At 40.8% G+C, this 27586-nt stretch overlaps 1 protein-coding gene across 10 annotated transcripts in view; it reads left to right on the top strand.

Annotated features, from left to right (window-relative positions):
* The window catches only part of LOC110984986 (opioid-binding protein/cell adhesion molecule homolog), a 45736-nt gene extending 18875 nt beyond the window's left edge, over window positions 1-26861 (top strand). For 5 of the 10 annotated variants that reach the window (XM_087141813.1, XM_022245659.2, XM_022245658.2 and 2 more), the window contains 13 exons: window positions 5934-6074; window positions 7616-7795; window positions 10622-10760; window positions 12039-12208; window positions 13431-13593; window positions 15097-15126; window positions 17580-17680; window positions 18675-18838; window positions 19935-20142; window positions 21073-21096; window positions 22447-22500; window positions 22903-22929; window positions 24304-26861. In XM_087141813.1, coding sequence (XP_086997939.1) covers window positions 5934-6074; window positions 7616-7795; window positions 10622-10760; window positions 12039-12208; window positions 13431-13593; window positions 15097-15126; window positions 17580-17680; window positions 18675-18838; window positions 19935-20142; window positions 21073-21096; window positions 22447-22500; window positions 22903-22929; window positions 24304-24407 — 1505 coding nt within the window. In that variant the 3' untranslated portion in view covers window positions 24408-26861. The remainder of the gene's footprint in view (window positions 1-5933; window positions 6075-7615; window positions 7796-10621; window positions 10761-12038; window positions 12209-13430; window positions 13594-15096; window positions 15127-17579; window positions 17681-18674; window positions 18839-19934; window positions 20143-21072; window positions 21097-22446; window positions 22501-22902; window positions 22930-24303) is intronic. The other 5 variants (XM_087141816.1, XM_087141814.1, XM_087141815.1 and 2 more) reach the window with 5 other exon arrangements.
* Window positions 26862-27586: the final 725 nt, after the last annotated feature.

The raw sequence follows: 27586 nt of genomic DNA, 5'->3' as shown, positions 1-27586 counted from the left end.
GCACGGCTGCGCCTATGCAGGAAATCCTTATTGCTGAAACGAACTACACTTCTGTGGTGAGATCTCCACTCTTCAGACACAGTTTAATTGTTGCTTTTTTACAAAGTTGTCCCATTTGTTACAATGAAGGGCATATTTCCACTCCATGAAAAACGGACTCCCTAACCTGTGTGCACATTAGTCTTAACCAATTATGCCCCACCCCCCCCAAAAAAAATCTGATAACCCCTGCATGTTAAGCTGCAAGGGGTTGTTTTTAGCAGGATGCTGACATCTTGAATCGTCTGAAGTTTTAATTGATCAATACAGGAACCCCCCTCCCCCAAACGAAATTCCCTTAGACGGAGAATATAGGCACTGTAGTGTTTCTGCCTTTGTTAGTCGATCTGTCTCTCAACTGTAAGCTTGCTGTTCGAAGTTTCAAAGCTTGGCTGCTCTCTTTATCAAGCATTGCCTTGCACAAGTCCGTGAGGGTTTATTGTTTCGCACAGATCATTAATGATGTCGACTGTGATTTCAAAATGGCCAAAACCGAGGGCTTATGTGAAAGTCTACAGGACGATTTTCAGGTTGGTCGGTTCATCTGAGATGACAGTTTGTACTGTAAAACATGTGACAAAAAGTCTCCATACTTTCTCTACATCCCTCAACAAAATCAGGCAGCAAGACCAAAATGAAATGACGTGATAAAAACTCACAGCTTATGATGAGCTTGAAAATGAATGGATAATTTCCGACCTTGGATATTGCATGCACAGTGGCTTTCCTTCCAAGAATGAAAGTGCCGGCAATAGGGAATAAAATGCGTTTCTTTGCACCGTAGTTTGTCATCATAAATTGTCCGAAGCCGAACGCGCGTGCGACACCCGGGACTGCTTCCACGCAGACCCTTGACGCAGCTCCTGCCCGAAGCTGCTGCGAATATGCAAATTGACGGGGATATATCCATTTCTAGTTTTGTCACGAGTTTTTGCCGCCAATTTTATGGCTAGCTTGACGTTGTGTTGGCCGTGAGGTGGCAATGCGGTCAACACGTTTCCAATGGCAGATACGTGCCTCGGATGAGCATTTCTTCTGTTGCAACTTGCTGCAGGTGAGAAAAAGCCACCGATGTCATTTGAGGAGAGCGGGCCAAGTTAGACGTGGACATCTGCGTTTATAACTTTGAGCTTGATCCTATCCCTTGAGGACTTCATATTCGGTAGAAAGACCAGAAACTATTCAATCGTCGTGACATTGACTATTGAATTGTCAGTTGGCAGAGAAATGACAATTTACAACTGACAAAGAATGTCCATGTTTTTACCTGTTTTAGTCTTAGCTTGGAATGTTTTGCTCGAAAATACCATGTTTCGCTTGAAAAAAAAAAGATTTTGGTTCGAGCTTCGGGCTCCCGCTTGCAATTTATTTCATTGTGTTTATTTCATGCAAAATGGCCTTATTCAAAGACATTATGAGGGCAAATATTTGAAAGAGCGATCTAAGTCTTAATAAGAGTTGTTCAAAATTCACTAAATATAACTCAAGGTATTCAATCGACCAGCTCAAACTAAAGTCTGTCTTCAAAACCCGTAATTAATCCGCTAAGCAGGTATATGCCAGGGATTTGTGTTTCAGGAGACATGCCAATGCTAGTCCGACGAGGATGTTCAAAAGAGGAAAAATTAAAAGCAACGAATGCAGCCTTGGCAAAATCGAAGATGAATAGTCCGCAAAAGCGGATGATGGTCTCACCAGTGATCACCCAGTGTATCGCCCTATCAATTGTCATCCCTTCATTTGCAGTCAAATGGACAGTGCACCATTAACCGCCGCGTACAATATTGATGCGCGTATACCTCCTCCGCGCCAGAAACGACCGGGTCGTTATCATCAGCTGCCGTTAAGACACCTGCTCGTCTGGCAATTGCCTCCCCTACTGGTGTCTGTACCTCTTGCCTCTGCCTGAATTTTGCATGTTGAATACATGTCTTAGTCGCAGTCCAAAGTCTAAATTTTTGATGTAGTTCTTTGTGGGCGCTGGGGTTTTTGTGTTCTGTTAATGTGCTTTAAATGACGCGTTAGTACTCTGGAAAATGGTGCGTGGAGTATTTGCTCTTGGCAGCCATTTTTGCTAAGTGGTACTTTTAGTTGTGAATGATTGCTTGATTGCTTTTTGCGCAAAGATCGCAGCTGCATTATCTATCCCCGTCCCTAATTTTAAAGGCTGTAATTCGCTGTTTTACCATGGAAGCATTTATATAGTGCATGCTCTGTAAGATCTACAGTACTGCTTTCCTTGTAACCTCGGCTTACTTTGCTGCCTTGTAGCTGAACAATAATATATGTGTTACTTGGTTGAAAAACATTGGTTGAGTCTTCTTATGTACTCCGAATGGCGTTCCGAGTTTTATTTATTTATTTCATTGTGTGCACGTATGGTGTAGATATAATTACATGTAGCACAGCGAAAAGACTGTTTTGAAAGATCATTTCAGTAACCTTTTTTATGACAGATGACTCGTTTTTGTTTCTGTTAATTTTTCTCATTTCATATTGCGTGTGTATAGTTTATGTGAACTGACATTGTGGGTTTTCAAAATGTATGATTTCCTTCTGTTTGAGTTCGTTTGCTGGGAATTTGGACAAAGACAATACTGTATGCATTTTTATTCCTTATTCACGACATCCTTTGCTTTATTACTCACCAACATTAAGCATAAAATAACATCACAGTTGTAAATATTGGTATTAGTGAACTTACATTTTTCGTTTTATGTTTCGGAGATGACGTGTGCATGAAGAGTGACTCGTAGTAATAATTTGCTTTTTCAATTAATGGTACTCACTGGCCATTTTTGACCTGTGTGATATCCCATATGAAAATCAAAATGGAAAAAAAAAAACTTGTAAGCCGATCAAAATTGAAGTCGGAAAATAAAAACAACAGTTACATTTAATATGCACTCAATAATTCATTTCCTTTTTTCAGTGTGTTATAAATTTCTATTGAAATCCATGTAATATTCGGTTTTCTCTCACCCTTCAATATAGTCCTTTTTATACTTTAAAATTTCACAGTTCTTCCTCGGAGACATTGATGTTCCTTTGTAATATTCCATAGATATTCCACTGATAAAAATCAGACGCTTTATATGCAAAGATGTTCAAGTTTTTTGTTCAAATAACAAAGCTGTAAAAGACTGTAATTGTGTACCTATGTTGTCAAAGAAATTCCTTTGTTGCAAGACAAGATTCGTCTCATCAATATTTCAGTGCAAAGCAATTAACGTGATTTTAGCACATTTATCGCGTAATGCTCGCTGTTCTACCGTCTCCAATCACCAGCACGAGCCCAATCTCCAAAATTAATTCATTTCATGCTTAATACATTTGACGCAGGTCGGTTTACAATGCAAGGATAGGTTATTGAAGTTCGATACACTTGAGTCGGCGTATGGAAGGAGTCGACCACGTCCGCTCAAACTGAGACGTCCCTTGGGGTGTCATAACCATCCAAGCAATCTCAGTATGGAACAATGCCAATAAAGTGACATGTTTGTTTCAAAAGGGTTGTTATGGAATATTTAGGAATTTATATCAAAGTTTCACTCGTCTAAAACTTCTCAGAAGGTGTCAAATGCTCCGGCGGGTAAAGCCTTGCTTCTTGTCACGATACGTAAAGGGGGCTTTTAATATTCAAAAACAGCTGAAATAGACATTCAATACTCCCTTGCTGAGCAAGCCCACGTGGAGGTAGAAAAAATATTGCGACATCTCAATTCCCTGAATATTTGATGAAGGCTCCCACTGGTATAGTACCCGGGGTCCTTGGGCCCGGCTGATATCACATTTAATGGCCGATTAGAGACTCCTCACAACACCGAACCCTCCCTGGCTTCATCGTTATTCATGAGCTGGCTGGCTCTCTGCAATCACACATTGGCACCGGTGTGGACAAGTCGGCGGCGCCTTGCCAAGAAAGCTTACCCCGGTGGGTTCCCGGTGGCAACGGGTGAGCGTTTGGTGTAGCTAACGCTTCGTTGACGTGGGTGTTTACTTCGGGGTACGTTATGGCCTGCCTCAACTTGTAAAGCTGAAACTGGGTATAACCCTACTGAAAAAACCTGAACCCACAAGTCAAATAAATAGAGGAAAAAAATGGACTCGGGAAAAATGTATACAAAAACACCAATTATATTTACCCAAAGAGCTCGTCAATAACTTTGAGATATAGCATGAAATACGTTCTAGCACTTTGCATAACCTTATTTTAATTTTGAAATTTCCCACTGCACACGCACAGAAACCGATAGAATGGAGAGGTGCGGTATATTTTACTGGGAAATCTTCTTCGTATATTGTGGAAGAATCTGTAACTGCGAGAGGTAACTTTGGTGACACAAATCATCTGAGAATGAGGGAATACAAGCCAACACTACCAAATTGGTGTTAATTTATCAGAGGACTGTCATCAGATGACTCACATAAGAGGACTGATGTAAGCCTCTGATTACACCAAGGGTGTTAAATTAACACCATTGCTTCGAAGTTGCTGTGCGGGGCGGTGGGATACTAGTCTTTGGTGAGATTCTCCTCTCGTTAGAGACAGGAAAGTGACTCTTCTTGAGCATCGGTACCATCAATGTTGGGCCACGGCCTGTCGTTTCCTCATTGTTCCTGTAATAACCACGCCATTTCATCGGTAATATGCAGCCATGTCTCATGTTGTATAACCAAACTAACCACCATCAGTTTGTTCGATCAACGCCCCATGAAAATAAACTTTTTTCCCCTAGTGATTTTATTGGTACTAAGGGTGACACAATTTCCCCGACTGCTGGTCTGTACAATATATTTAACTAAACAGATTTAAATTTCCAAACTAAAAAAAAATAAATAAACGGTTGCAATAATTTATCTGGAAACGAAGCTTTGAAAGCATACGTTGCAAGACTTTTTTTCCTGCATTTTTTTTTGTATTGAGGATTGTCAAAGTACACAGCAAAGCCCCTTATCAGTTTTTTGTTTATCCCTTTTTTTTGGGGGGGGGGTATTTGTTTCGTTTCAGCTAATTTCTTCAATCTGTCGCTAAAGCTTTATTTTATGTGCGTATCGGCGGTTTGTACATGTAGACGCATTGTGAGGCAGGTTGCTGGTAGTGCTTAGTTTTTTGCCTTAATAGCTAGCAGTATAGCTAAATACATCGTAGTGACATTTTTCCTGAGTCTTTCGTAAATCTTTAAATATCAGCACATTTCTCCTGTTTGATCGTTGGCGTACCTACATTGAATTTGCTCCTTTCGGTTCTACAGCTGCTATCCATCTGACTGATCCAAAAGCCGTGAAAAGCTGTGTTTTCTCTTTGGTTCGTTTCGTGCACGTTTTATTTTTGCACAGTTGCAAATGCACCTCTTGTTTTCTCAGTTATGACGTCATTTTATTTAGTAGTTGGTTTGTTGACCGCCAGTTCAGTCAACTTTTCTGACTCGCTTTTCACTAGTATTTGTATTCTATTCCTGTGACCGTTCCTTAAATAATTGGACTAACCTCGTTCCTTATTGTTTCCAACGGCGTTTTCATTGTTTGTTCTAATATCAAGGTTCAATTTCATTTTTAAATTAGATGAAAACGTTACTGAATATCTGCCAACTAACTGCCTGTTCTTTCCATTTTTTGACAATCTGATTTCATTCATTATGTGAAAGATACAAACACCCAAATGAATCACATTGAATCTCTCATTTATCCTTTTTGATACTTATTGGTTCCATTGCCTAAGTCTGGAATACCTTAAAGGAAAAAGTGGGTGAAGACACATCTGAAGTTATGGAATCAAACGGCAGTTACAAACTGTCATTCGAATGTATACGTCTACGTAGAGTACACAGGATTAACCCCATCCCAGCCAGTCTGGCTGTTTCCTTTTCCCCTCTCTTTCTATCTCTCATCAGAGCCAGGGTCACCTGTCATCGCCTCATACAGCCCCAGTTTCATCTCCAGATACGAAGGAGACGATGTCCTCCTGTCCTGCACGGTCAAGGACAAGGACGACCACACCGTGTCCTGGACGTTCCTGGGCTCCACGCCAATATGTGAGCTGGACCTCCTTTGGTGTATAGGCTAATCTGAAGGGACGTAGATTACTACGGAGACTACTATCTCATTACTTGCACCAAGCGTAGCCAAACGCAACGCCATACGTGTTATGTTAATCCAGTCTTTTTTTTTGTGTCCGTGAAAGTGAAACGCATGAACGCAGCGCGTACGCAACGCGGCCAAAACACGTACATATGGAAAGCCGCCTTAAATCTGAGTCAGGAGAACACCCTACTTGGTAAAAGTGATATTCAGCGCGGGGTCACTGTCTTCGTGTAAGTGGGATGCTGCTGCAGTAATTTTTTTCTGCTTCGGGTTACCAGATAGCAGGGTCATTTTTGTATACGTCACAAACGTGGCTGCTACTTGATACTACGTGTAACTGAATGAAGAAAGCTGTTTAAAAATAACGGGCAAATGTACAGTTTGGGGCAGAATCTGACAACCATCAAGGGTATTTTAGATTCTTCGGTTGTCCATTGGAAAATGACGGTGCGCAAGACGAGACACACATGACAGCATTTACTGATGGTACATGTACCACATTTAGGCCGACGGATGGTAAGGCCTGGCAGGTCGCGGCTCACAGTCACACCTAAGCAAGCTAGGAGACACTCCCTTCCCCGCCCGAACTCACATGGACCAGTGAGTATGCAGGGATACCAAAACGAGGGACAACATACGAGGAGGCGTGACCTTTGTGTCGTCCGTTCGGTTTTAAGGCCAACAATAGACGGTTAAGGATAATTATATCGTGCGATTAAAAAAATCAAATTCAGAAGATTCCTGTGAGGATATATATTAAATGGACAATAACCAGGCTGAATTTTCAAAGATATCGCACCCAGATAGCGCTTTCTGACAAATAGTCCGTCTCTCTAGGTATGGCGTTACAGGCACTCTCAACGTTATGAAATGACACGAGGTTGTCATGCATAATGGCTGCAGTCACTTCCCATAAATCGTAATTTCAGGCCACACCTAATGTAGTAATTTGGCCATGCTTTCTGACTTGTTGCTGTTCGTATGGGTGTGCACATGGGTCCTTCAGGGCAAGAAATCACAACCAAAACGTGGCTTGGTTTGAATACCACAAGGGATACTAGCAGTTTCCTTCCTCCTTGATACTAGATACTTTGATGCAGATGTGCATACATTATGCGCAGGAGAGTCTATGCACGTGATCTTGCATACTTACGTATTGTCCGGGCGTTTTTTCACATGGCACGTATTCTGCTGGGCAAAACCGTTGGCCTGATATTGTCGGTCCTACTGTGAACGTCTTGACAGACTAAGAAGTTAACTTTAGATTTACAGTACAGCACAAATTCATCCCGTCATGCGTTAACGCTTATTTTGGCACAGGGGAAGTTGGTACTGCAAGACCAAATTACACGATTTGTAAAAATACATTTAGATTATGAAATATTCACCTATTAAGCATCTCGCTTTATATTTCAAACTGAAGAATTGAAATTGTTGAAGTAATAAGCAAAATGCTTCCTTCTGTGTTCACTCTCCCACTTTTATTGTCCAGCCCTCTTCCACGAGACAAATCGAGTCCACCGCGACAGGAGATTTAAGATTGAGTCGGACGGCAACAGCACCTACAACCTCCGCATCACCGGCATAATGCGTGATGACCAAGGCAAGTACCTTTGCCAGGTAAACACCCTGCCGCGGCCAACGACCCTCAACATCACGCTGCAGGTTGTTGGTAAGTTTTTTCGCTATTACTACCAAGAATTATTGTTGTGCAAGTGGCTTATAATTTGGCTGGAACTGGGGGTTCGGGGAAGGAGAATGACTTACTAGGCCTTGGAAATTTAAAAGGTGGAGTGGTGCTGAATCCACGTAACATTAAGGAAGATGCTCATCTTGCTTAATACATGTGAAACCGTACATCAGAGCCGTACATCAAAACAGCCTTTATTTGGACTTTTGTATAAACATGTTCTCCATTTGTGAGTGTTTTTTAATACATTTGGGTTGCTAGGAAGTCCAAAATACTCCCCATCTGACTTTTTTCCTACCACAAATGTGGGGAAAAGGATGATTCATTAGCTAATCCTTAGGTCAAATCGTGTGGGGAGGAGATGTAGTTTCCTCCGGGGGATTAACACCCCTGTGTACACACCTTTCACATTTGCCATATATAAAAGTGTGTTCTGTCCCTCTACTCCCTCGTAACAAGTTCAATATTCAACATAGAACTTTTTTACTCGAAAAGAACTCACCTACAACGCTGCCAGGAACCTTTACCTGTCGTATACCTTCTGGTCTATCAGACGTTGTTCGGAAAATACTCTAAGCGGAAAGCTTTGAGGTAGCATATCTTGGCTAGCATCAGCGTGCCAGCGTCGGTCGTGGGTTAAACGCAGCTTACTGATCAATGCAAATTATTAGGAACCTTATTTTCATTTCACGTTCGAAACCCCACTGGCTGCACTGAGTTGAGTCCGCGTGCTCACTGACATTTTAATATGTAGCTTCTTGAAGTGGTCTGGATTCGAAGAAAAGCTTGTCGGTCTATGGACACAAGGACGACTGCTGTGCCTTGAAAAATGAAAGTGACTAATGAAAACTGTCGAACAACCTCCAGGGCGTCTTTTTATAGTATTCCCTTCACATGAACCAATTTCCTGTAGTTGTTGAATAAACTTGGCACTGGTCAAAGTCGGCGTTCGTTTGAGTGGTTGGAGTTTCAACTGGCCTGGAACCACTATGATAGATGACGCCGTGGCCACAAACGAGAACTCTGGGGGCGGGTATGCACTGGTTCTACTTCAAGTAGCAGTTGCAACTTGTTTTGTCTTAATGTGCGTAATAGCCGTACGAAGGGTGTGTCTTTAATACTCTTTTAAGCAACTCAGGGCTACATCTATCTACTAGCCTTTTTAGGCACCACCAAATTTTCAATAGCAAACGTTAGGATTCCCCACAAAAAGGCAAAGAGGAATGACAGTCATTTGTAATATATGTGGGAGGTCGTCTATAATAAGAACAATGAGGAAACGGCTTGAAGACGTCTAAGTATACTTTCTTCATTTAATCGGTGGGGTGAAGACAAACGTAGATGTTGACAACCCTCGTGCAAGGGTAGTAATGACAAAGCCTGCGAAAGTAAGATCACTTGGCAAGACTGGGTGAGGGCGCTACACAAACGTCGCAATACTTCCAAAACAATTAATGAGGTCACTGAACTGCCTTCCGCACTTGCCACACGTAAATGCGGAAAGTATAGATTGGTTTGTCACTGACAGTTTTTCAGCAGCTGCAGCGCCCTTCCGTCTCAGCTGATGGTCATGATCCGACTCAGAGATCCTTCTGACGGATCTAATACTGTTCAGGACAATTTGATTTTGATATAGCGTCTTTATCATTTGACGGCTAGATTACAAAACGCCAAGGCACCTGTCCAGTTGTGCCGTGTCTGCAGCGGCGCCGCGATGTCTTGAAAGCAGGGTTGAGGCGGAAGATGTGTCAGTACATTCAGGATGCTCTCACGGAGAGCATAGTTGGTATCCTTGATGTTTTTCAATGGGATGTTTTTCAGTTAAGCAATTAATTGGCTTGAATTTGTCAACCAGTACTCACTACATTAGATAGATAATGTAAAAAGAACGAAACATTTTTTTAAAGTAAACCATTTATGTTATTTTTTTATTATGCAACCAAGTTAAAAAAAAGAAGCGCAGGAGAACAAACTTTTATGAATATTTGGTATAACCATAGAAAAGGGACACGTTTCTCTACGGTATGGCAATACCTTGACACAACTACAAAATAGTGGGACGCTATTGAAAATCATAAAGAAATTACTCAACTGACCAGCACGGAATTAGTACACATCCATGCACCGTATCCTAATTGCCAGACGAAATAACACGCGGGATATCCAACTTTTACATGTCATGAAGACATTCAGAGTAAGAAACCATTGTCGTGTAAGCAGAAGTCGTGGTTTCAATAAGAGGTGAACAAGGTCAGCGAGAAAGACATCAGGTTATTTAATCACAGTGGTGTAATTACTGAGGGGGGCGTGCCCCCTCCCTCGGCAGATACCCATGCCCATGGGTGCCCCCTCCCCATTTGATAGCCGTGTATAGTTTCCATTGAGTTAACACGGCCATGCAGTTACAGCTTGTTTTCTCCTGGTTCCCCCGTGAATGATGCGAGCACCCCCGGTGTCCCTCCGGGCATGTAGCCCTATACACCATTGCCACACCAGCATATACACTAGATGTAATTGTAACCATTCACAAGTATTTTATAGGGAATAGACTATGTGTGATGCCAGTAACAAAAACAAGACGAAAGAGAGGGACTTTTTCAGGATTTTGACGTGACAGGCTACACAATCTTGTTTGTAGAAATAGATATGCTTTATAGATCAGCCAAGAGGAGTGAGCAGGTGAGTTATTGTAAAGTGTAGCTATTTCATCTTGTTAAGACAATTGAACGGAAGACTTTAATTAAATAATGATAGTTGTTTACTCGTCGGACATTTTTGTTTCTCTTTTTACCTCTATGCACTGGACAGTCGCGCCAGAAATACTAGGTATCTTCCCTGTATCTGGGGCAACGCCCACCTTGGAGAAAAACAACAGCAACCGGTTTGCCTACAACGAGTCCGATGACGTCATGCTGACGTGCCAGGCTGTGGGGTCACCAGAACCACGGTAGGACCGAGCAGTTATCTGGTGCAATCACCCAAAGACCACCTGGTCACTGTCAAGAGAGTTGTTAAGGGAATGCGTGTAGGTGTGAGTGTACACTTACGTCAGTATTCGACTGACTGCAATGCGTTTCCAGCTATTTCTTCTGCATCGGGGCCTGCAAGTCTCTGGTACAACGTCTATTTCTGAAAGAGCGGCTGCAATCACCTTTTTTATGACAAACCAGAAATGTACCTTTGTGCCTCAATTGACCTGATTTTGATTTCACTATTTCAAAGGGTGTTTTAATGCCTTTTTGGTTTAATGCTAATGAGATTTGAATACTCATGAGCAAAACTGTGATGTGATCTCAGGAAGACGTCCAAATGCTACATTGGTTTGTACACAAAAATGTCCTGCGTTTTTGTAGATTTTCCTGGACTAAGCTTTCTCTTCTTTGCTGATTCATTGTTGTTTATGTGCATAGCAATAAGAATCCATCAGTCCCTCTCACAGAAATGTTTTCGGTTAGTAATTCTAGGTTCACAGTTTGAACAGAAATACCTATGCACTGAGCCATGTCTTCCTCAGATGACCCCAACAGCGCCCTCAATTGTCCGGAATACATGCATACTATTGGTTGTATTGAAATGTGCACTTTTCAATGCATTTAACCAAACAGGAACGTGTAAGAGTTTTCATACACCGAAGAAAAGTTCAAAGGTGCAAAAAGATTGTGTCGCAGAAAAGTTCATTACAGCTAGACTTTGAAATGTTAGCATTGCCAATAGCTCACCGGCCCTTGTACACGTACAAATAGCATTGAGTGGAAAGGTCGAAAAGTAGATCAACGAAGATTTTTGTTTTCACGAAGAGCCACAAATCTTCGTGCACATGTATGTCCTTTCCTTGTAGAAAAATACATTGAACAGAAGGGGCAAACAGTACAAAAACCCAAATGGTCGTTTTTATGAGCGAATACATGTCTTTAGTTGTCATATTTGGCCAAATAACCATTGTGTTCATTTTAATAATTTGGTACAGGCAAAAGTTTAACACTCAAAGCATCAGTGTCCTGTTAGTGCGAAAACAATTCATTCATTGCACTTCGACAAAAATCAGGTGTTGCATGTTGTCTCGTAACTTTTGCTGGGTGAAGAAGCTATGTTCCCCACCTTGCTTACCAGCTCTATACGAATCCAGGCCCTCGGTTTTAGTCTCTGGATATTACTACCGTCACTGAAGCATTCTAATTTTGTTTCTTGTTTGTTTCTGTTATTATTTTTTGCTTTGATTTGTTAGCATTACGTGGCGATTCATGGTGAATACCAGCTACAACATTGTGCTGTCCACAAGCGCCACCTTGAGCATACCGAATATAAAGCGGGAACAGGCTGGTGTCTATACGTGCACAGCGGAGAACGGTTACCGGGAGTTTCCCAAAGAGCGCTGGATAACCATTAACGTGCAGTGTGAGTTACCCTGTCCACATTTACCGTCAGTCGCTTACTCGTTATAGAAAATTGCAAAAGATACAAACAGACAAAAAGGACAAAGGCAAAAGCCAAAAACAATTATCTACAGAGCATTTGAAGCACAGGCAATACGGTATAAATCCTGAAGAATGGGTACACCCCCCCGTTTATACATGTTCCAGGGAAATAGCTTAAGTTACTGTATGCAACGTTTCTTCTCTTTAAACAAAAGTCATGCATGTAACTTGAATGATTAATGAAGTCAATGTTCTCTTCTCTTGGACTGGTTCATTTCTTTAAGTACTGAATAGATTGGAGATATAAAGCAAATACACCGTAAACTTATAGAAATCGTTCCTTGCACCATGTAGGACTCAGAAGGACAGTCATTTAGGAGAACATATTAAGCTTTTGGACATTAGATATGTCTGTTGCAAGTCTGCGGTCGACATGCCAAGTCTCAAAGGCAGCGGTAAAAGTGCAGTGCACGGAATAATATATTAATTGAAACGATTATTGTTCTGGTCCCAAATTTGCCTGATCAAATTTTTTTCGGTTTTAGCAGACGAACTGTGTCTTGACGATGGCCTCGACAAAGGTTTTCTTCTTGTTCCCCGAAATACGAGCAATGGCTGTCCAAGACTTTCCCTCTCGGGCTCACGCTGACAGCACATGCCATGCGGCTCACTGACATACATGCCTGTCCGTACGAACTTGCAAGCTCGCACGACCTACCGAAGCACACACACATTGTAGAACAAGCTCTTGCACGCAAATAGGGAACAAACGGTTCACGCATTTGTGTGCATTGTGTGGGTTATCCATAGGGTAGTCGGAAAGACAGCTCAAGCTGTACGTCTGATAGGGGGGCGTACGGCAGCTGCCGCCTGCCACTAACGTGCGAAACTAAACAGCTTTACTCAAGGCTGCACCTCGACAAACCTGCACTGTTCTAGAAGGCCAACCGTTCAGCGCTTTGCAGTCCCTCAGTGTATAATTATCATGTCGGATGCCACGTTTTAAAGCCAACCTGTTCTAAAGTTGCAAGACAAACACCCAGAACAAGTGCTGGTTTATCGCAATGTCGACTCAGAGTAAATTTACATTGTACTTCAAGCTGTCCCAGATCTAGAACAAAGCTCCGCGAAGAGTCGGCATGTCTACTCTAAGTAATTCCTTTCCCTAACAACTGAATAACGGGTATGTTTCCTTCTCCAAGTCAAACCAGAAGTTGTTGCCGATGAGCAAGACATCAGGTGCGGCGAGGGGGACTACCGCCAGCTACGATGTCAGGTCAAGGCGATACCGCCGGCTACTTTCACGTGGATTAAGGATAATGAGTTACTAAGTGGGCGAGATGTCTCCCTAAAATCGAAGATGCTGTAAGTTGTCGATGTTTCTAGAAATGTAAAGGTCCCTTGTCTTGAGAACGTGAAATCCAATTACACAGAAACACAGAAACGTTGTTGGTACCTATATAACTAATAGAGTGATTATTATTTCAAATTTTGAGCGACGTCGTAAACAGCAACACGTGATTTTTGACTTAAATACTCGTTGTCTGCATAGTTTTCAGAATCATGATTTAAAGTAAAATGTTCAAGGCTAAAGAGAATTGTGTCTTATTTGTGTGGTTTTTTCCTCCAACAATATGAGTCAGGAGGCAATATTCGACTAGTTAACTCAAAAATCATAACTATTGAGGATTAAGGAGTGGCGCTCAGCAATCTGCAAGTACCTGGTAGACTCTTGCAGCTGGCTGATTACCCGTCAATTCGTTAATGATTTTGAAGGGAGAATAGTTGGACAGATGCATCAATTTAGCCGTATTTTAAAAAGGCACATGATGAATGATTTCAATACAAAGGTGCTGGAAGAAATGGCAAGACAAAAAAGAAAAATCACTGGGCTGTTTGCCGGTTTGTTTCTTGTTTAAATTGAATCAGACATAAATGAAGAGAAGCTTGCCGTGGGGTTTTGTGTGGTTTTGTCGTTTGTGTGTCTTTTAACACTTCTTGTATTTAGTTTTATGTCCAGCTTCGTTTTATTTCGTTAATCATTTTTTTCTTTCTGTTTGGTAGATTTTGTTTTGTTTTTCTGTGTTTTTGTGTTCTGTTTTTGTTGACACTGTTAGATGTTATTCTGTTGCCAGCTAACGAGTGGTCTAGTCCCATATTGCGAACAGTTTCCGTTTTATGGCAACTTAACATTTTGTCAGGTCCACACCACGAAAGTAACAACCTCCAACAATAAAAACTAGAGCTCTGTGTTTTAGTCACAAGCGAATGATGGTCGGGCAAGCTTGCGAATTGAAGCAGGAACCTGTTTTTGTGCAATATTAAGAAACTGAACTAAACCGGATCTACCATGTAATTCAGGTATACTGGCCTGTGAAGAGTGAATCCCGTGATGTCACCATGACGTCATCCTTAAGGTCACCTCAGAATCAGGCCCGCTGTTCGTATCAATATGATTTCAAGTTGATATGTTGTACAGACTTGGAGAAAGCGAAAAGACTAACAGAGAAGAGAGTTCATGCACTCATACAACCAATCAATGATGTAAGCACAGGAAAGGGTCAAATTGTTAATGGGGCTGGGGATTGGGCCTGTGTACCTCTAGTCTCTACTCTAAGTGGCACATTTTGATGATCTGAAGTCCCTCTATCATGCAGCGCTGGTCAGTCTATCCAGTGTACTACTCACCGTAAATACCGCGCAACTGTTTGAATGATCGCACACTCAGTTTTCTTGCCACTTGTAAGCTGGCTTTTTTTTCTTTTTATTTCCTTTTTCTTTTATTTCCGGCCACCTGTTCTCATTTCAGATACTTTGTCTTTGTCACGAAATAACACCAAGCCTTTCTTTTCTCATACTAACCCGCAGGCAGTCCGTAGATTGCGGGAACAGAACTAGGCAAGTCATTTTGTCTCAGAAACGTTTCCTTCCTCCCCGAGGGCAAGCCTATTCCCTCCGCACTCCCTCAGCACGCACTGCCTGCATGCACCATGCATTCTAATATCCCTCCTAATTGCCGCCATTTCAAAATTTTGACTGCGTGAGCGTGTTTCATAATTAAATAGCATATTCAAGCAGAAGGTGGTTCAGAAAGACATGCACCCTGTGACTTTCAAGATTTAAGAAGACGTTTATTCCGAACTCTTAAAAAAATTACATTAATAATTAAGGGAACTTAGTACATAGAAATTGACAAAATGGGTAAGCTTAAAAAATAGATCAGAAATTAAAGACATTTAGTACAATGAAATTAGCAATGTGGATGTAAATAACTTTGTACAGATACATGTTCTTAATGAAAATAGAACATAAGAGCTTATGATAAGATAAGGAAAAGCAGTCCATGTACAAATGAGAAAAGAAAAGAGCATGGGCTGTTAAATAAGCAGAGGCTTGTATAAACAGCCCTTATTAACAAGAACAACACGAGCAACTACGAGACTGCAAACAAGAACAAAACAAAAGCAACAAAAAAGAATTGAACGTTGAAAGTGTCAAAAGCTTTAGAAAGATCAATGAAAACACCAATGGCACATAGTTTATTGCTGAGGGCATTCGTAATCTTGTCGACAAACTCACTGAGGGCCATGTCGGTAGAGTGGTTAGATCTAAAGCCAGATTAGTGGTCAAAATGGATATTACGGTGAGAAATGAAAGGAGAGAGTTAGTTGCAGACAAGTCGTTCAAGGATTTCAGAAAAACAAGGGAGAATAAAAGTTGCAAGGTAGTTCAAAATGACGTGCTCATCGCCACTTTTGAAGATTAAGAGGAACAGAAGTAGTTACAAACGAAAGATTAAAGATATGACTTAGAGGGTCAGCAATACAGCCGTTTCACACTGGTGCGCCACCAAGAGTTTGCAACGTGTTGGCCACTCACAGTGCGCGAGATTTGCTATTGTGCTATATTGTGCTATTGTGAATCGCCCGTATTAGAGGCAGAGCAGATTTCACCACACTGGAACAGACTCAATCAAAAAAAAAGCTGCTGCTGCTCTTCAGCTCACGGCCAAAATTAATCATTTCCTGGCTAGTTGTAGGAGTAAGGAAAAACCGAGAAAGGATTAGGATTGTGCAATGATTCTGTGAAGTGGGTATTACTAGGGGGAATTTTGCTGGCTATGGAGGAACCAATGTTGATGAAGTATTTGTTGAAAGTATCGGCTACAAGAGGCAGACTGGAAACGGGATTGTCACCATCCATGAATTCACTCCGAAGATTATTATTCTTCCGTTTTCCGATGAAGCCATTAATTTCTCGCCAGATACCCTTGAGATTATGTTTTGTTCGATCAAGCGTAGTATCTCTTTTTGGTAAGACGGATGGTGGTAGTGAGCATATTGCGATACGTTTTATATCGTTGTTCATTTACTGCCGTCGGGTTACGAGGAAAACGCCTATGCAGCCGATTTTTGAAGAGACAAAAATCCAGGGTTTAATATTACTGGGAGTCCGAACTGTTTTCGAGCTGAGATGAAAATGGTGATTACAGGTATATAAAAAAATGGAAAGAAAGGTGTCGTAAGCAGAATCTGCGTCCTCAGTCTGATATACGTTATTCCCATTAATACTAGCAACAACTTGCTTGAATGAACTGATAGTAACCAAGTTAATATTTCTAGAAAGAAATGCTTTCGGAGAGGACTTACAGCTCTGAAGGCAGGAAGTTGTGAATTGACAGAAGGAATTGTGATCGGAAATGTGGGAGCAAAGAATTACAGCTGTCGTGTTAAGATCAGGATTGGTTTATTAATGCAGCAATGTTGGGTTTGATACGAGTTGGTTTGGTGATTAAATGATAAAAAACCGCATGATAAAAAAACCTTTCCATGAAGTCTTCCGCGAGCTGGTTATCTTCACTGAACTCTTACTTAACACATATTCCCTTCCTTTGTTTGACTGATCGAGTTATTTCACTCAAAAGCCCTAAGCAAAATTGGATTCACGCATGATACTGCACAGGGGATTAAGGCCTCTTCCCCGCAACTCTCTAAACAGAGCCCCTTTACCGATTACACCGAAAAGTCGCCTGTTTCATTCCTGGTTCTTGATTTACTGATTTCAATGTCATATTTGTGTTTTGGTTTGGTTCTTAATTTGCGTCGGAATTTCATGTCAGCCTTTGCTTCAGCTTCAAAATAAACTTCCAATTTCCCACTACCCCGATACTGGAAATTGGCACCTTCCCTGCTTTTCCACTCCAAACACTCACCTGGTGCTTCGAAAAATGAATTAATGATTAATCTGTCTTAATCTCCCACTGCGTTCCTGTGCATTGTCGCGAATTAATCAGGGCCGGGCATGATGGTCTTTTTTTCTTCTTTTACCCCCTTTCTTTTAACGCTGCATAGTTTTGTCCTCGTGAGTGTGAATCCAGAGGCGGACTACGGTGTATACAGATGCCAGGCCACGAACATGCTGGGAACATCAGAAGATGTGATTGAAGTTAGCGGTAAGGAAGACATTGGGAATGACAGTTCTTTTGGTAAGAACGTGTGAAGATGATCCATTATATGTTTCATGATTTTTTTAACAGTAATTACGCCGCTATATTGCACACAGATACGCCGAAGAAACGGTTATACCGAATGAATTTCTGCTGCACTTTTTCTAAGCAATGACAATTTACTTCAATGAAAGAAGCATATTTGGGATTGAGGGTAAAAAGTCGCAAGTTTAGGAAAGTCCTACTCGCAGAGAAACGACGGTCAACGCGAGGCGTGGTCGATCACTACATAAATACTCAATACGTCCTTCGGCCGTTGAATGTAAAGACCTGTCGCGCTTAAAGATCCCTGACGAATTCCTCTGCGTTGAAGACATTATCATGGAGCTCTTCCCACAATGCAATGAATGACCAGAAGCTATTGGGATATTTTGCTTTTCCTTCTTTATAACTGAACACAAGGTCTGTACACTGTACGCATTTATCGGTCATATAATAGGCGAATAATATAAATTGCCAAAGCTAAATGATCACAAACATGAAGCAAGAAAAACTGTAAAGCCATGATTAGTAGAAGAAGTGCCTATCTGTCACTCAGTGACGTCCTGCGCGTAATGAGCAAAGCTCAAACGAGAGAATCTGCGTATACGTGTCAATACAACGGCCAATCACACTCATTCAATACAAACTAACTCCTGGTCCCCACAATGTACTAATTATGGAAATCAGTCAAGTTATTTGACTCCAATTAAAACTGGATTTAAAGGCTTGTTATTAAGTACATGTAATTAATGGAGAAAGGTTTCAAAATAACGCAAAAACACAGGTGCGCCCTCTCTGGTGGTTGCTCAGGAGATATTTAACGGGTATCCGGCGTGCCGTGAAAAATCGATCTCACCGATGAAAAAAAAAGGGGGCCCGTATACACCACCACCAAAATGCAAAGCGCTTTACTGACGTCACATTCAACCTTCCTTTCTTGGTTTCTAATTTAATTAAGGCCGTCTTCGCGAGCCGAAAATTGTCAGCGATCCAGTCGGCACCCGGCGCCATTCTTACAAGCTCGTCTGGGTCATGGGGAGTCGCACACAGCAGTTGCAGGGAATGGCAGGGTACACGCCCATTGATGGCTACACGTTGTCATACTATGGCTGGTGGTTTCAGGTGAGACTAGACAAACAAGTAAAATTAGTGAAGAAATATAAATGAATAGATAGAGTGAACAAATTATGTTGCAGTATATGTACGGCTGTAGTCGAAAGATTAGGCCCCCTACATGCTCTGGGACTGTGTTGAATCAAACATTTTAGTACTTTATTTTCACGAGACAGTCATCTCTTTCCTATGATTAAAGATTATCCAAACAGCTAATCTTTTTCAGAGCTTTATTGTACAACTTAATTTGGAAACAAAGTTGACCTGTTTGCTGATCAGATACATACAGGGGAAATGGTGGAAAGGAATCGATGAGGTCTGAACGAGACAGTGTAGTACACCATTCTTCACCTTTCCGTGCCATTAACATTATTTTCTATGTTTGTTTTGCTCTGTTAATCTGTAGTTTGGACTTTTTGTTTTTATTGCTAATACAAATTTATATATTCATGAGCGGCATTGTGATGTCATCCACTGAACCTCAATGCTGTATTGTTTTGCTCAAAAGTGTTTTATATTTTGCAATCGTGAATTTCCATTTCTTTGGCAATTTATTGCTGTGTTGAAGTATTTAGCATTTAAGTCAGTAAACATCTTTTTTTTCTCAGAAATGTTTTCAACGGGCAAAATTGAAGTTTAAAATATGAATATGAAAAGTAAACCAAGCAGTGTCTTCCTTGATTTACGTCTCAGCAACAACGCCCATAACTCTTCAGGAAATGCTTGGAAACTTGTCAATGTTTACTAATACCACTGGACTCCAACAGGATTTCAAACAATTTTCATACCGTGAGAAAGATTGTGAAGATGCATAAAAAGGTGAGACAAGGAAAAAAAATGCATTTTTCATTTAATTTAATTGGATGCACACTATTGACCACAATTGTGGTTGACAGTCTTCTCAAAGGATTGCAATGTCATTCCAATCTGTTCGACAGCCCAGATGGGAATAAAATGTACCCGTGTAGTGCGTGCTTCAGTTTGACATCAAGCATCACGTACGCCGACTCATACGCGCCGAACTAGTTCACGCTCGCGTGCTTTGTTCGCGAATGACCATTACTTTTTTTTAAATACCCAACTTTGATCGTTGTTAATCCTCCAGGAAAACGAGATGGGTGAGATAGAGAAGGTCTTCTCCCACAGCCCTGAGGCTCCCCTGGAGGTTGACATACCCCATGACCCGGAACTGGTTCGACAATCTTACGTCCTCCGTGACCTTAAGTCCAATGTCCCCTACGTGGCCATTCTCCGGGGATACAATCGATATGGCGACGGTGACAGCGTAACATTCACGTTTAACACATCACAGGGTGAGTGTGTTTGCTCCCATTTCTGGCCATTTCCCAATTTGTTTAATGTCTTTTTTAAACTTTTATTTACTGATAAAGACTAAATGCTCAAAGGAGACTACTTTTAATTTACATAAAATTCTGAAAGCATAGCAGAGCAAATTGTCTAATGTAAAAGTAAAACAAATGGTTTCCAGGCTATAAATTATCAATAAATAATTATCTGGATTGGTTGGTGCTTAAGAGCCCGCCCCCTCGACATTTTTTTTTTCTTCTGATATCCCCGCAGTGGATTTTTCGTTAGTTGGATAATTCGTATTTAGAAATGAATCTTTAAAGTCGTGTCGACACCATTTTTTGCAAAAATCCAACATACTATTCTCACACAGCGCGCGTTTTCCCGATACGGGGCAGTAAAAAATGTTTATTATTTCCCACTGCGGTGCTCAATGTACGCGTACTTGCGCGCATATAGCCATGGATTTCAAATGACCCAAACAACACTGTGGGTCCAATTGATTTGGAACTTCACCTTTTGTATTGATAAGGAGTGTACTTTGTATATGCTTGCTAAGTTTCCACAAAATCGGGCGTGCCAAGCCCAGTTCTGGGGGGTGGGGGAATTTGCCCTCCCCTTCCCCAGCTTTGAGATGGGCCAAAATATCCCAGCTCCCTTAAGGTTAAACAGTATACGCCCAACCCATTCAAGATGTGAACTTAAGCGATGTAGTCAACACAGCCGTCACTATAACTGTATATGTCATGATCTTCCAGCGTATGTTTGTTTTCTCACGGTGTCTTTCCAGCTATTACGTATGCACTCATCACGCCCCCATTCGGTGACCTTCATTCACTTGACCTTCTGCTTCATTTCAATCTTTTTTTCTTTTCTCTCTCTCCGTTTTGTTTTTCACACTTTATGTTTTCTGCACTCATTCATACCATGCACAGAGAAACCTTCCAGCACTGCACAAGGTAAACAGCGCGACTTACACTGACCAAAAAAAAAAAAAATACCAAGCAAACATTGCATAAACCGACGAAATATACTGTTGAGATATCATTTGCCTGTAGGCTTTTCTCCGTTGAAATCTGACACCGTAGGTAAACATCTACGGCGTTGGTTTTCTACGGTTTTCTTTGTGACCATTCTTTATGATCAATCAACTCAAATCACAAATTACGTGTATGATTATTTGAAAGACCGTTTGTCGAATGCAGTACCAAATACTGAAAGAAATCGTCAGTGCAAGTCGCAAGGTACGCTTTAATTTCTTGTACATGCCCTACTCAATCATTTTGCATCGTGTCGAGCTTGTTTCTCACTTCATAGCCATGTTTAGATGATTTGTCGATTCATGTCATAGTGCTTTTAAGCAGTCGTCTATTTTATTAGGGCTTACCACGTATTCGATTGACATGCATGTGATCTGTAATGTATTTGGTTGATTTCAGGATGCCTGTTTTTGAATGAATTTATTTTGCTTTCCCTTTAGTGCCATTCTTCGAAATGGCTAAAGCACACCCATTGAGTTTCAACTACGCCCTCTGTTGAATAAATTCAAGTAGAACTGTAGCAAAGCAGGTATGGGCTGCTTGTGTTTTGTTCATGCGCAGTATGCACACATCCTTTTTTTTCGTTACTTGATCGTTATCAGTTTATCTCAGGACATTTCACAGAGCAGTAGGCCCATAATACAGCAATATTAAATCACTAGAGCGCTATTCCAGGGCGTGTGGGTGTTGAATTAGTTTCCTAAAGGCTGGCGCACAAACATGGATGCGCCCAGCAGGTTTTACTTTGCACGACGGTTTACCTCTGGTAATTTAAAATAGATCCGGATCTCACAACGATTAAACGCTAGTGCCTGATAAAACTGCTAAATTCTACAAGGATCCTTGGCAAATATAGACTGAGCCAAAGAGATCCTGCTACTGCAATGGCAGCACACCCATGCGAATACTCATTTTTAAAAAATGAGGCGCGCAGTCACACAAGTCACAACATCGTGTTGGTAGATGCAGTATTCAACGCGCGCGTTTATTACCTACGAGCAGGATTGGTGCCACAGCAGTAAGAGTAACTATTACGAGACAAGACGATCAGTCCACCACAGGTCGACATGCCTAGCAATCGAGATAAGTTGTTGCCTGGCTTATGTTACCGAGGGAAGTCAGTCAGCGGTCGACGAAATTGTCGCTGATCGAACTTGACCCTGGCAGAGGTAGGCTTTTGATATGCCTTTTTTCGAATCCACCGATCGCGAACACAAATGACTTTGCTTGTATGCTCACTTCCTTTTCTCACATTTTCGCCGGTTGCAGTCAATACATGGTTGACAACGACAGCTGCCGCAAAGAAAACGATTGCTGTAAGAGGTATGGTGTTTGGTTTTTAATTTGTGGTTACTCAATAGTTTTTAAATTATCCGTCTCTTTGTTGTCTATTTATTTTGTTTTTTTTTGTTTGTTTTGTTTGAGCTTTACGTATTGTTTAGTGTTTTTGGATTTTGTTTTGTTTTTGTTTGATTTGCTTTTGTTTTCTTTTTATCAAGTTTGTTGTTTTTGACACAAGACTGCTGTTAAGAAGAAATGTTTACAGTTTAACATAGTCAAAGATTGACTAGAAGCCAATATCATGTCTCTACTTAAGGAAGCCTTCTTAATGTTTGGGTTCTATAATTATCATCTCATTTACTGCAATGTTATTGGCATGGTGGAGTCAACAGACTAAATAGTTATCATTCAGTTTATTTATTCCCTTTCTTGCATTTCGGACAGAACTAACTACTGCTTCAGCAAACCGAGGTATAACACTATCCTCCATTTTATAGTGAGGGATTATAATCATAGCTATGCATGTTTCCTTTTTTCTTCACAACGTGCCCCGTCAAAGTGTGACCCTCACCAAGATGTAACCACGGCAGGACTCACATTTTGTCCAAGCACTTTTTTTTTACAACTTTGTCATTTTTAGTCGAAAGAAATATCACTGTGATACATTGCACGTCAGCATTTCTGGTCTCCTGTTTCTTTCTTTCATTTTTTTGTTTTTAAATGCTCATCGTTTATTAATATTTACTTAGGACCTGTGGCCTAATAAAGAGGGCTTGTAGCTCCGATAGTGTCGTGGATCAAAAACAAGCAGGTGTCGTAACCCGTTGAGAGTCCCTTTACCCCCACGAGCCTCTCACCAAACGGGAGTAAACGGGGTAACTGTGGTGGCGGATACGGTAATTGCACTGTGCAGTTTGCGCCTGAAGCGGCAACATCGGGGTAGTACACTCCCTAATCAGTAAAGGCAATTGACTGTGTGAGCCAAATGAGCAGGGATGGTGATAACAATAAAAATGTGGCATGCAAAGTTCACGTTTAAACCCGGAAAGAGATATCTCTATTCCTAATAGAGATATCTCTGTTCCTAATAGAGATATCTCTATTCCTGATAGAGATATCTCTAATAGCGAAGTTTCCGCTTCTGAGGTCAGCAGGTCGCCCTCGAAGTTTTGTGTGGAATTGAAAATCTATTATCTTGAGGGCCAGGGGCTTTTAGGAATAGAGGAATTTGTATTAGTAATAGAGATATCTCTATTGGGAAAAAGATATATGTTAACTTCGCACACCATAAAAATACTGACGCCATTGAATGACTTTCTTTCACTTCATGTTTTCCTTGTCCACAAACAGTTGTGTACATGTACACTCAGGGTAGTACAGTATGAAAAACAATTGTAACAAAACAGGACAAGTTCGTGAGAACTGGGAATCGGAGAGGACCGGAAGCAGACATTATTTTTGATTGCGGAACCAAAGAGAGAGATTTGTGAACACAAGGTCACTTTCACCGTATACTGTGCTCTATTTCAAATTACATAGGACTATGTGGGAAAGAGCAGAACAAGACTTCATTTTCTATCCATTACGACAGTGCATGGTTCCACGAAATATTTAGGTACCAAACGCAAGTCACATTACATATTGGTCCAAGAGGCAACGACTTGGGCATGTGTGCCACATAGCACCGCTTCTAAAGAATTCTACTTCTGGTAGTTTGTGCTGCACTACCTAGCTCAACTTTACTCAAATGATTCAAATTTACAAGTTTAAATGAAATTTCCTTTCAAGTAGTCCTTGGCATGCCTTCTAACACAAATACTTTCCTCGTGTCATTTTCTGTTACAGCCAGCTTCGAGCCGTGGAAGAGTGCTGGATCCTCACAACACTGCGCATGCGCAGAGACTGTCATCTTCATCGCAGCCCTGTGGATACTACTCAGATCTTCGTAGTTAGTTGTATTGTACAAACAAGTTCCCCTAAGAGTTTAATTTAAAAACACTATAGTCGAAATCGACATGTAACTTCGAGGTCTAGAATCACGTTTCATACTTGACTTATTTCCCCTCAACGCGAAGGTTACGGCCTACAGGCATTGACTTTTGACACTCAACATATTTTCGTTCGATACATGCTCACAAATTGGATGAAAAGGATGCAGGAAGTTAGTACGTCTTACTTTTCCACTTGTAGCTGATTTGCTAAAGAAGTGCATAAGAAATGATAGCATATCAACATAGGTGAAATCAGCACTATCTTTATAATCCAAGGAGACCCTTTAACAATATGCCTATTGCACTCACACGTCCGTGATCTTGACACTTGCGTGCATTTGGCGTATCGTATTTGTTTTTGTTTTTGGTACTCACCGAATAGGTGCGCCATAAGCGCACGAGTATGTGCGCGTTTGACGCAGGACGCGCGTTTATACCAGCTTGTATGGTCTTTGCGTACACGCAGAACGCATGCATGCAAGAACCCACTTGTAACCACCCGTCTTTCTTTCGCCGATTGGGGGTGCACTTGAGCTCAGGGCGGATTAGTTAAAGGGGCATGTAATGTGCACGTGTCACTGGTCCTTCAACGGTGAGCCACCACAGTAAAGAGGCTGCTAATTCCTGTTGTCGAATTAAACTGTAGGTTTATGTTTGATGTACTTCACATCTCTGCACATTGCCTTTTGAGGTACGGTGTCCTAGTGGTGTTGGATAAACAGTTTGACAGCAGCAGGAGGTCCTTCAATTAATCCAAGCCAGTTTTGGAATACCGTTTATTTTCTAAAAAATTGTCTGAATATGGTGTTAAGGTTAATGGAAAAAATACGGCACATGAAGGAAATACGAATTTTTGAAGTATCAAAAACGCTATCACATATCCTTAAAACTGCTAGAGGGAAAATCAAAGCATTCTGAAATTCTGCTTCTTTGTACATTTTGACCTTTGCTCTAAAACTACTCTAAAATGCACTAGACTTATAAACTAACCCTTTGACACCTGAGCTAAAACAGGTTGATAAATAATAATAATAATAATTGATATTAATTTATTCATTCATAAAGCGCAAATTGTATATAGATAAGTTCAAATGCGCTGTACAATGAAGACATTAAGCGTCACTGAATCAGCTCCAGATCATAACCTTCACTCTGTGTTGGAAACATGGAGTTGTTTTCCGTTACATGAGAAATTACAGGCTGCCATGGGCCATCTAACACTATATGTACATGTATATAATGTGGAAATGTAAATGGTTGACTTCCCAGCTGCAAGTCGCTACCGTGCTCATGCAATAGCGCCACCACTGCTGGAACCAGGCGCTGCATTAGCCATTGCCAGAGGATATCAAGAGTTACCAATTGGAAGGGGCTGGAGCTTCTGAAAACACAATGTGGGCCCCGAGAAATTGAAATCGGGATAATGGAAATAGCACTAAAAAACAAGGAAAACAAAAACAAAAAAAATGCATCGGTATGAATCGGCGATAAAAGCTCTTAGTCCTTTTGAATAATATGTTGCACACTGCATGGTATTTCTAAGTCAAATGTTAATTGTGTAAATTTAATATAAATAGGGACTTATACATTCTGTGAAACAAAATACATTCTGGCCAAGAACAGGAAAAGTGGCATAAGGAAAAGTAAGTGTGGGGTAAATTCAAATTGAGCAAGAAATAGGCCTTGTTCAGATTTAAATAACATCAAGAGATATGATTGGTTGCAGCAATCTCCTGCGTGATGCAGAGAATTTAAAAGGCTCATTTTTACATGTGTGTAAAAAATTGTATGGTGAATTAAAAATGGGCTATTCTGTTCTACCTGCTTTTGTTTTGTGAGTGATATTGTGACCATTTCTTTTAATTAAAACTGTCCGGACAGTAATCTCTGGATGTAATGGCTGATAAACACGTATTTCTACTCGGAAAAGTTCAATCTAATTTGAAATCTGAGTGATCCTATCTGGCTTACTTCCATCTATACATTGTCAGTATTATTCAATTTTTAATCACGATGGTAATGCTCTTTGAATAGAATACAAACTGCGAAAATATTTAAATGATTGTTACAGTAATGACCTCAAAGCTCCTTACGTCGTTCGTGCAACATCTCAAGAGGTGTTACAAATGGTGTAGTGTTTATTGTGCAAATGAGCGAAATTTATTTAGTGATGAAGGAGATGCAGCACTATAACATGCTTGGTTGATGCTTCAATAACAGTGAATCCTATACTTGTGGCACAAAATTGATAGTTTTAAGACATAAACCAACAACGTTTTTTCTTTTTTTTTTGCGTGTAAAATGCATCTGGTACACAAAATAAAGAACTGAATATCTAAGTATCTTTCTTAAGTACAGTTAAACAGGAAACCTCCGTTGGTGTAATAAACTAATTTTCACAACTACTACAAACTGACTTCCGTGCTGCGTTTATTGGCTTCCTTCAAACAGGCTTGTTGTCTATGTCAATGTTGCTTTCTTCGTTTTTATTTTTTTATTTTTGAGGATGATGTTTGTTTATACAGAAGGGGGAGAAAATTCCACGCTATCGATTTCTAATTCCTAAGTCTAAGTAAATGCTTGTGGTTGAAAGTGACGTTGGCAAACCTATGGATATGCCGTTTGTGTTTATTTTCACTTGGTTCTCTTTTTTGTCAGGGGGGGTTAATTGTGCTCATTCGTGTGATTGCTTTTCCGTGTTAATGTCCTTTCCCATCCCCCATAGATACGGTTTCTCTCTTTGAGAGGACGTTTCTTTCGCGTTTTAGTGAAGCTGCCGCGCTGAACACTCAACCTGAAATTCATTTCATTATATGCATAGAATTATTTCTTAAAATCAATTGCTATTTTAGTCTAAAAAGCTGTGTTTCTAGAAAAAAAACAACTGGTAGGCCTACAAGTGCAGGCCATTGCAACTTCCGCAAACGTTTTCTCCACCCTGACACGGGGGTATCATGGGCCCAGGTCTAAGGATGTGCGGTCCAACGCGCAAGTTATTGAAGCTATCCAACGACTGAAATCATGCTACGATTTTCAAAATGGCACTAACTTTCTTGTTACAAGCATCATAAAATGATGATTACACAACACAAAAAACTACGTACAACAACAGAAATGTCACCCGCATATAGGACAGA

The sequence above is a fragment of the Acanthaster planci genome, linkage group LG10 (genome assembly GCF_054643075.1).
Source record: "Acanthaster planci isolate LZ-2023a linkage group LG10, COTS_SCS, whole genome shotgun sequence".
NCBI lineage: Eukaryota > Metazoa > Echinodermata > Asteroidea > Valvatida > Acanthasteridae > Acanthaster > Acanthaster planci.
This window is presented reverse-complemented; position numbering and strand designations above follow the sequence as displayed.